At 38.0% G+C, this 9995-nt stretch overlaps 1 protein-coding gene across 1 annotated transcript; it reads left to right on the top strand.

The window, feature by feature from the left end:
- Positions 1-1638: 1638 nt before the first annotated feature.
- Positions 1639-5179, top strand: LOC110093985 (phytosulfokine receptor 1). The gene has a single exon (XM_020819072.2). It carries the CDS (start codon positions 1873-1875, stop codon positions 5008-5010), a length of 3138 nt encoding a protein of 1045 aa, XP_020674731.1. The 5' UTR covers positions 1639-1872; the 3' UTR covers positions 5011-5179.
- The last annotated feature ends 4816 nt before the right edge of the window (positions 5180-9995 follow it).

Raw genomic sequence — 9995 nt, 5'->3', positions numbered from 1 at the left:
GATCCATGATCAAGGGATTCAATATCGGCAGTCCATCGAACCACTCCACATTTGCCCCTGATCTATCATCTATTTACGGGCCATGCCACTCCAAAAAATCTATAAATAGACCCCTCATTTCTCATGAGAGGGGACCCAAGCGAGAGGAAGAAGAGAAGAAGGAGAAGAAAAGAGAGAAGATTAGGAGGGAAGAAACTCCTCCTCAACCACCACCGGAGTTCCGCCCGAACTCCAAATGACACCGGAATTCTGCCCGACTTCCACGGTACGCCAGAATTCTGCCCGACTTTCATGTGATACTGAAATTCTGCCCAAGTAATGACAGAGTCCCCCACTGACGCTGAAACTCCGCCCAAGTGATGCCGAAGTTCTCCTCGACCGCCAACGGACGTCGGACTTCTACCCGACGCCGAACCTTCACTCGTCGCCAAGTTTCTACCCGATGCCGGACTTCTACCAATTATCGTACTTTCGCTCGACATCTATTCGAAATGGAATTTCTTTCCATTGTTGGACTTCTACCTAACGCCATCCTTTTGACCTTCTTCGTTAGACAACAGTCCTTCCGACCTCCGTCGCCAGCCGACTACGGTCCTTCGGACTTACGTCACCCACCGACTACAGTCTTTCCGACCTCCGTCGCCTGCCGACTACGGTCCTCCTGACTTACGTCACTCGTCGGCTACAGTTTTTCCGACCTCCGTCGTCCGCCGACTACGTTCCACCTAAGTTACGTCGCCTGCAGACTACAGTCTTTCCGACCTTCATCGCCAGACAACGGTCTTTATGACCTTTGTCGCTCACCGACTATGGTTCTTCTAACCTCCGTCACCAGACTATGGTTCTCCAGACCAAACGAATACGTCATTAGTGACTCTTTGTATGCACATCATATAATGTACTCTATAAAATGTACATCAAGCTAAGGCCTTCTCCCAAGAAATGGCCTCATTTGTAATCAACTGCAATACTAGTTGATTCATTAAAACTGGGCTAGACCCCGTGGTTTTTCCCCCTTTTTCAGGGGTTTTCTACGTAAAAATCTTGGTAACTCCTTTAATATTGTATCCTCTTTCTTATCTGATTACGTACCGGATTTTTGTATAACGTTGAGACGTTAAATTGTATCTTTTTCTACCGCCGTGAAAACTCCTTGAGGCAACAAAAATAAAAAATTAAATAAAGGTTCCAATGTATCGTACTTTCTAACATTATTCAAACGACTGAGCTTTAAGTCAATGGCTCGTAGGGCTTCGGTCTGACTTGCCGCCTTCCTTTATATATAAGTTGTACTTTACTCAAACGTTGAACTGAACCGCCGGAACATTCACCCTCGCAAGCCATAAAATCTCGTAAACAGTTCCGCCGTTCGTCGACTTCCTGAGAACAGAACCTTGGGATGAGACTATGTAAACGCTTCCGGAGGCACAATTTAACCTACCAGCCGCCGCATGATCATGCAAATGGGAGACCGGTTTTGACTTTGAGCAATGTAACCGGAACCGTCGGTCATGGCATGACAACGACAGCCTACTGCCAGTCATCTTCTCCTCTCAACCTCTTCGTCCGCTCCAACGCTCAACCCCTCCGCATTCATCCAACCTAACAATCGTAGACAATCCACCACCAAAAAATAAATAATTAAAAAGGGAAACTTTACTCGGTGTATAATTAATTAACTCACGCCCCCAAGTCGCAATAGTCAAAACCAAACTCTCTGATATCAATATTACTCTGCTTCTTCGTTCGATTCATCTCCCTCAATGGCGAAAATTTCATGGGAATCTCGAATACTTTTCTTCTTCAATCCATCCTGATCTTAAAAATCCCTCCTTTATCTGTTTCCACTGCGTTTTCGCGTTCAAAGAACAGATGCAAATGGAAAACGGCGCGTTGGTTTGGATGCACGCGTGGTGGTTGTTCTTTTTCCTCACTGTTCGATCCCAGAGCCTGATTTGTTACTCCGGCGACGTCGCCGCGCTTATCGGCTTCGCCGATGGTCTGGACTCGCCGTCATCACTGTCATCCTGGACCGCGAACGCTTCCTCGAACTGCTGCAACTGGACCGGAGTCGAATGCGGCCCTGAGTCGAATTCCGGCCGGCGAGTCACTCACCTGAATCTTGCGAACAAAAGCCTTTCAGGCTCTATATCGAATTCTATCGGAGCTTTGGATCAGCTTATATCTTTGAATCTTTCGCAAAATTCTCTGAAAGGCTTCGTTCCTTTTGGCATCTTCCAGCTGCAGAGCTTGAAGGTTCTCGACCTCAGCATGAACGACCTCTCTGGGCCAATTGCAGCAAACATCACTCTCGCTTCCATACAAGTTTTCAATGTCTCAGGAAACATGTTTAATGGCAGCCGCCCAAACCTTGGGAGCTCGAAACTTCTCACCTTGTTCGATATCAGTAACAATTTGTTCTCCGGCGGCATCGATGCCGAAATCTGCAACGCATCTCCTGGAGTTCAGTTTCTTTACTTTTCCATGAATTTGTTTTCTGGTGAGCTTCCGGTGGGGTTTGGAAACTGCAGCTCGCTCCGTGAGCTCTCCCTGGGCATGAATGAGATGACTGGTAATTTACCGGAGGATATATTCAAGCTGAAATCTTTGTCAAAATTATATCTTGAGGGTAATCAGCTATTCGGGAGGTTAAGCGATCGGATTAGCAATCTATCTAACCTTGTGCATTTGGATCTTTCGTTCAACAAATTTTCCGATAATATCCCAAATGTTGTTGGGAATTTAAAAGAGTTGCAATGCTTCAGTGCTCAATCCAATCGTTTCTCGGGCGGAATTCCTGCTTCCTTATCAAACCTGTCAGGACTTGGAGTGTTGAATCTGAGAAACAATTCCTTGAGCGGTGAGATCAATCTCAATTTCACCGGAATGGCTGGGCTCACATCTCTTGATCTTGGGTCAAATTTATTCTCCGGCATGATCCCTCCCAATCTCTCTAGCTGTTCAAAATTGCAGACACTGAATCTTGCTAGTAACTTACTCACTGGAGAAATCCCAGAAAGCTTCAGGAACCTTATTTCACTGACTTATCTTTCGCTTTCCAGGAACTTATTTTCCAATCTGAATGCAGCGTTGAGTGTCCTGCAACATTGCCCAAACCTCACCAATCTTGTTCTCACCAAAAACTTCAATGATGGCGAAGAGATTCAGGTCGAGGGAATTCAAGGTTTTCCCAATATGGAAGTTCTTGCAATTCCAAACTGTGGTCTTTCAGGATCCATTCCAACATGGCTGCAGAACTGTACCAAGCTGAAGGTATTGGATCTCTCTTGGAATAACTTATCCGGTGTCATTCCTCCCTGGTTGGGAGATTTCAGTAATCTTTTCTATTTGGATATTTCAAACAATTCACTTATGGGAGAAATACCGGATGGCTTGACCCTCATGAAGGGACTGAGGTCCAAAGCTAATTTGGAGCAACCAAGTTCCTTGAACGATTTCCCTTTCTTCATCAAAAAGAATACCACAGGTAAAGGGCTTCAATATAATCAGGTCAGCAGCTTCCCACCTTCTTTGATTCTTAGCAAGAACATGCTTGTTGGATCAATCCCGAAAGGTTTCGGAAATCTAAAGGCCCTGCATCAACTTGATCTAAGCCAAAATAGACTCTCCGGGACAATACCAGAGGAGCTATCCGGCATGTCAAGCTTAGAGCTATTGGATTTATCCCACAACAATCTCACTGGGAACATTCCTTCATCTCTGACGAAACTCACTTTTCTCTCACGCTTCATCGTAGCTTTCAATGATCTGGTTGGTTCAGTTCCAACTGGAGGCCAGTTCTCCACCTTCTCTGCTGCAGATTTTGAAGGTAACCCTGGCCTTTGTTACTTCCATTCCCCAGCCTGCACTCACGTTGAACCCACACAATCAATAAACCGACCAGGGAAGAACAAAGGTGTGATAATTGGAATGGCATTTGGAATTGGTCTTGGCACAGCTTTCCTTCTTGCAATTGTATACTTCGTACTGTCAAGAAATTACTCCAGAAGAAGGGAAGAGAGGTTCAAACAGGTGGCTGATTCAGGTCATTTGGAAACTGCAGGTTCAAAACTAGTAATTCTGTTTAAGAACAAGGATAAGCAAGAACTAAGCATCAGCGATATCATGAAATCCACAGGCAATTTTGATCAGTCCAACATTATTGGTTGTGGAGGATTTGGTTTGGTTTACAAGGCAATGCTGCCAGATGGAAGCAAGGTTGCAATCAAGCGACTCTCAGGCGATTATGGCCAAATGGATAGAGAATTTCAAGCTGAGGTTGAAACACTTTCTAGAGCTCAACATGAAAATCTTGTTCTTCTTCAAGGATACTGTAAAATTGGGAATGATAGGCTGTTAATTTACTCTTACATGGAGAATGGAAGTTTGGACTACTGGCTTCATGAGAAGTTTGATGGAGGATCTGCACTGGACTGGAACACAAGGCTTCAGATTGCACAGGGAGCTGCAAGAGGATTGGCATACCTGCATCAATCTTGCCAGCCACATATTCTGCATCGAGACATCAAATCGAGCAATATTCTTCTCGACGAAAATTTTGAAGCTCACTTGGCAGATTTCGGTCTGGCAAGACTCATTCTTCCTTACAACACTCATGTAACTACTGATCTGGTTGGAACTTTAGGCTACATTCCACCAGAATATGGACAGTCATCAGTAGCTACTTACAAAGGTGATGTATATAGTTTTGGAGTTGTTCTTCTGGAGCTGCTTACAGGCAAGAGACCAGTGGACATGAGCAAGCCTAAAAGCTGCAGGGATTTGATTTCATGGGTGCTTCAGATGAGAAAGGAGGGAATGGAAGCCTACGTTTTAGATCGAATCATCTACAACAAAGAGAATGAAGGACAGATGGTGAAGATGCTTGATATTGCTTGCATTTGCTTGAGCGAATCACCTAGAAATAGGCCTCTAACTCCACAGTTAGTCGCATGGCTGAATTCAATTGGTAACGATAATCAATATGTAGAAAATAATAGTAGCTTATGAAGAGCTTTATGTATATAATAGCTATACATTTCCGAATACAAGTTATTTTTTTCTTCTGAAGCAGTACTTCCAGATATGCATATTGATCTACCGATTACTATGTATCCAGGCATGTTATCATGCTATAAAAGAAAACTAAGTAAACATATTCAAGTTTTTAGCTTGCTACTATTGTAGACTGTTCATGTCCTAGTTTGAAATGGTTAATTATTTCCTACTACATTTCTAGAATTGTTCTCGTTTAAGAGTATGGTATTATTCATTTGTATCCTTCCTTCTAATTTTAGGCTTTGTTTGGGACGACTTTCTTACTGCTTTTTAAAGCAGTTTTTTAGTACAAAATTTTTAATTTTTGTGCTAGAAAGCTGCTTTAAGAAGCAATAGGAAAGTCATCCCAAACGAAGCTTTAGGCTTCATTTGGGACGACTTTCTTACTGTTTCTTAAAGCAGCTTTATGGACTAAAAAGCTGCTTTAAGAAGTAATAAGAAAATATCACATAATTCTTCCACTTCTCCCTCCAACCATATTACTTAATAGTTGAGAAGATTTCAATAATGACAAAAAGGGGTGGTGCAAAGGTATAACTATCAACTTAAGCTGGACGGTGGGGGCAAATTTGATAGCAGCTTTAACTTCAATGGTGAGGTCTCAGCATTGCTTCTTATTGAAAAAGATGTGAGATAATCCTATAAGAATGATGACCAAATGATGTAATAATAGTTATTGAAAGTTGGTATGGTTTGTGTTTGATGGCTTAGTAGAGGATGATCCTTTATTGAAGTCTCGTTTCAATTTTTTTCTTATTAATGTGGATACAGCTCAAAGTGTTGGCAAGAGTTGTAAGAGGTAGTGCATTCTAGCTTGGGTTTTGTGGGTGTAGTCACCTAACCAAAAATAAATTCTTTGTAATAATTATAATGTGAGTAATATAAGAAACTCTATGTAATTGTGGATGTAGAATAAATCTCTTTGAACTATGTTATATATGGTGATATAATTGAGGTCTCTGTAATCTTGTGATTTTCTGCATAAAATACTAAATCAGTTTTTCTTTTTACGTTTGAAGGAGAGATGGACGAATTGTTTTAAAAAAAACTAATGGTTGATAAAATTGGTGATTAGCGTTAGGATAAAAAAAGCTACAACTACCTATACTTTGCTTACAATAGATATATCTTAATATTGCTAGATTATATGCATGGGCTAACAAAGAATTTGAATGTTATTGAAATAAAGATATGTAGCCTTAGTTGGAAGCAATCATAATTTGGACAATAGTTTTGAATATTGTTATATGAGCATAAACATGGATTGTTCTATGAGAGGGCTCTTCTAGGGTTTTCTCCTTAGCTCCCGTCTCATCTCACCGCTCTCTTCCTCCCCCATTCTTTCCCTTTTAGAGCTAATGCTCTTAGGCATATCCATATCAACCATCAAACCTTCCCCCTTAGGCTTTAGTCGGAGGACATATGTTTTACCTAATGAAAGTCACAATTGTCTCCCTTCGCAATGAAAAGCAATTACAATAATGTCCAGACTTACTACCTACACAAATTCATCATTGATGGCACTCTTAAAAATAGATATTGTGATATGAGCATAAACTTACATTATTCTATGAGAGGGCTCTTCTAGGGTTTTCTCCTTAACTTGCCCTCTCATCTTCTCACCACTCTCTTTCTCTCTCATTCCTTCCCTTCTAGCTAGAGCTAATTAATGGGGTGTAGGCTTGACAATGCGGTTAATGATATGAGCAACACATAAATAACATGCAATATGAATATGCTTAGATTTTTTTTGGATATAAAAATAATGAAAGCCCACTAAATGCGCAAGTATACGTGTCAATCAAGTAATAAAGTGATGAAAAAGAGTGTGATCTCATGAGGAAGTGTTCTACTTAATTACAACTAAACTATAAGTATTTAATCTAAATACACAATTTATCCTATTGAATGCTAAATTAATATTTTTGAGCTTTTTTCATTTAATGGAGACTTGCAAAAAAATTGGATTTTAATATAAATAAAGTGTTTTGGACTAATGAATGCAAATATATATATTTTTTCTAATAATACTCTTAATTTTAGATGTAAATCAAAACCTATACATCCCTAAATCTCTATCAAGCTTGTAGGGGTGAAAAGGGAGGTTTATGACCTTCCTATAATTATAATATCTCCATAAAACCTAGCAGGATTAACGTCCTATGTCTAGATATACCAAAATTTCATTCTAATACTCCAATTTGTTCAAATATTTCTTCGTATGATTGAAGTCATTTTATGAAGGAAAAAAATAAACTAATTCACTAACAAAGTTTTATCATTTTTAATATTGATTATATTGATCTTAAGTCTGGATGTAAAAAATTGAAGAAAAATAATAATATAATAAAAAAAATTTTAGACCCCCCTAGAGATATTTCCTGGCTCCGCCACTGTCCGTTGAGGTAATACATCACACTAGATATTAACTATATACATGACCATTGTATGCATTAAATTAAGAGTGAGAGATATTAAAAATGAAGTAATTCAAATAACAAAAATCTATATTAGTATTTTCTGTGTTTACATCACTAGCCCAAAACTTAGAGATTTAGTCAGACATGAATAACACAAAAAATATACTTATATTCATTTCATTCTTATGAGAAAAATATACATGAGAAGTAATAAAGATAAATATCAAGTGGAAGAATCAATTAATATTCTCCATACTCTTTCCAATAATAGAATTGCTTACATAATACAAGCTAAGATCTCCCAATGAAAGTATCTTACAGTTTCCTAGCCTCTCTTAGACTTTACTCTTAGGGGAACTAAAGGAAGATATTCAAAATTACAAGACTCCATTGAAGACAAAACTCTCTCATAAAAGAACTAAAAAATTATTTATATAAGTACAGAAATGGCCTCAGGCCCCACGGAAAGCATGCTCTATTGGTGGTGGTATAAAATGAACTAGCGCCTCATTGCTCTAAAGCTTGCTCCGCTGCCGCTCTGGGCTTATTTAGCACGGTTAATGGTTGAATTGACGTGACTTTTGACTGAGTTAGCATAGCTCTTCATTTTGATAATTTCTCAACCGCAGCACTGCAAAAATTTAGCACTGTGGCACTTGATGGCACAATTCAGCGTTGTGGCTTGCGATGATCAATTCTGGCACTCATTTTCTCTATACTGCAGTGCAGCGCTACTTTTTTTTTTCATATAACAATGTAGTGAGGTGCTAAGACACTGACCTTGGATCCACCAGGGTGATAATTTTTCCTTAAATTCTCGACAGGTCGGCACTGCAATGTTAATAATAATTGCAACGGTGCTTCTTCAATACTTATGAACTTTTACCTTCTTCTGAATATTTTCTATACAAATATAACTAAAACATTACATTTTTACTAAATTTAATACAATAAATACCATTTATTCTTAATAAATTCTCCCTAACATAAACTCTTTCTTGTCCTCAAGCATTGCTGAAATCACCTATTGATTAACTTAATAGCCAAAGTAAAATTTGACAAATTAAAATTACTAAAATTTAAGATGATACATCACAGCTAATAGTAATTTGGAATGATTAAAGTTATGATTCTAATTCAAAAATCATAAAAAATTACACTAATCAATCACCCTTGTTATTGAATGTATTGAATCTTTCCACCATGAGTGTATGTGTAAGATTGACTTTTGATTTAAAAAATGAATAATTTGTTATTTAGAAATTAGTTTTGTTTGTAGTTAAATTGAAAGTTCATTAGTGCACAACAATATGTATTAGCTCACTTATATAATCTATTTGTTTTAAGTATTTGGATGTTTTTGTACTTGGGCTTCAACATATACCAATTTTTTAATGCACTCTTTTTTTTTTCATATTTTCACTTTTTTCATACTTGTAGAGTATATATTTAATGATTTTGAATATCAATTTTACTTTCATCCTCCCGCAACCCTAAATTGATTTGATGTAAGATTTAATAATATCATTAATTTTATATTTAAGTTTACTATGATCTTCCTAATTTGAGCTACTCACTTTTTTTCTCTAAACTCAATTACTTATTCTTCAATTCAGTAGTTAGTGTATTAGTGCATAGTTTAAATTCAAAATAAGTAAATAGCTTAAGTAATTTATGTTTAAGTTTATTATGTTCATTAATTCTTAAGCTTTTCAAATTATGAATTATTATATATTCACTTCAGAAAAGTTGATAATTTGCGGTAGATTTGCGGTGGACTTTGTAATAGAAAATTTCATCTCTGAAATTATGATGAGTTTACAACAAAATTTTCATTGAATTATTTGTGACAAATTTACGACGGATTCAAATCTAATGCAAATAATCTTATCTAAACTGGCTAACTGGCCATTTCTTTTATTCGCTCATTCTGGACCTCCATCAACTACTATATTCTTCAATGATGTTCCTTCCTATGCGTGTTCTTGACCTCCTTAGACCATGCCTCCTTCGAAGACCTCCTTCGATGATTAACATCCAAAATCACACTTCCTTGCCATTTTAACAAAGACGTTGCCTCCTTTGACAATGTTGCCTACATTGACATTGCCTCCTTTGACGACGTTCCTCATCATTCAGTCACATTTCCTCGCCGTTCAAAGCAGTCTCCCTTCTCACTGTGACTATTTGGCCTCCTTCAATCACGTTCCTTTCTCTTGCCTCATTTGATGAAGTTCCTTTCTTGTTGAGGTGTCAATCTTTCTTCCTTATCATGAGTCTATTCATCATAGTGATGATATATATATATATATATATATATATATATTACTAGCAAAATTCATGTTATATGCATGATTGTAGTGGAGGAATGCATCAAGCATATTGTGTGATAGAAAAATTCCCCTTAAAACATAATACTAAGTTAAGTGTTGCAGAAATAAGGATCCTTAAGTGAATGTGTGGCTTAACTATAGAGATAGTATGCAAAATGAGTATATATGTGAAAGGTTGGAGTAG

The sequence above is a fragment of the Dendrobium catenatum genome, unplaced genomic scaffold, assembly GCF_001605985.2.
Source record: "Dendrobium catenatum unplaced genomic scaffold, ASM160598v2 fragScaff_scaffold_0, whole genome shotgun sequence".
NCBI classification, from domain to species: domain Eukaryota; kingdom Viridiplantae; phylum Streptophyta; class Magnoliopsida; order Asparagales; family Orchidaceae; genus Dendrobium; species Dendrobium catenatum.
The sequence above is the reverse complement of the archived record's forward strand: the minus strand, read 5'-3'. Positions and strand labels throughout refer to the sequence as shown.

What these genes read in the sequence shown, in the direction of transcription:
- LOC110093985 (XM_020819072.2), top strand. Translation starts at nt 1,873, where the DNA reads ATGCAAATGGAAAACGGCGCGTTGGTTTGGATGCACGCGTGGTGGTTG.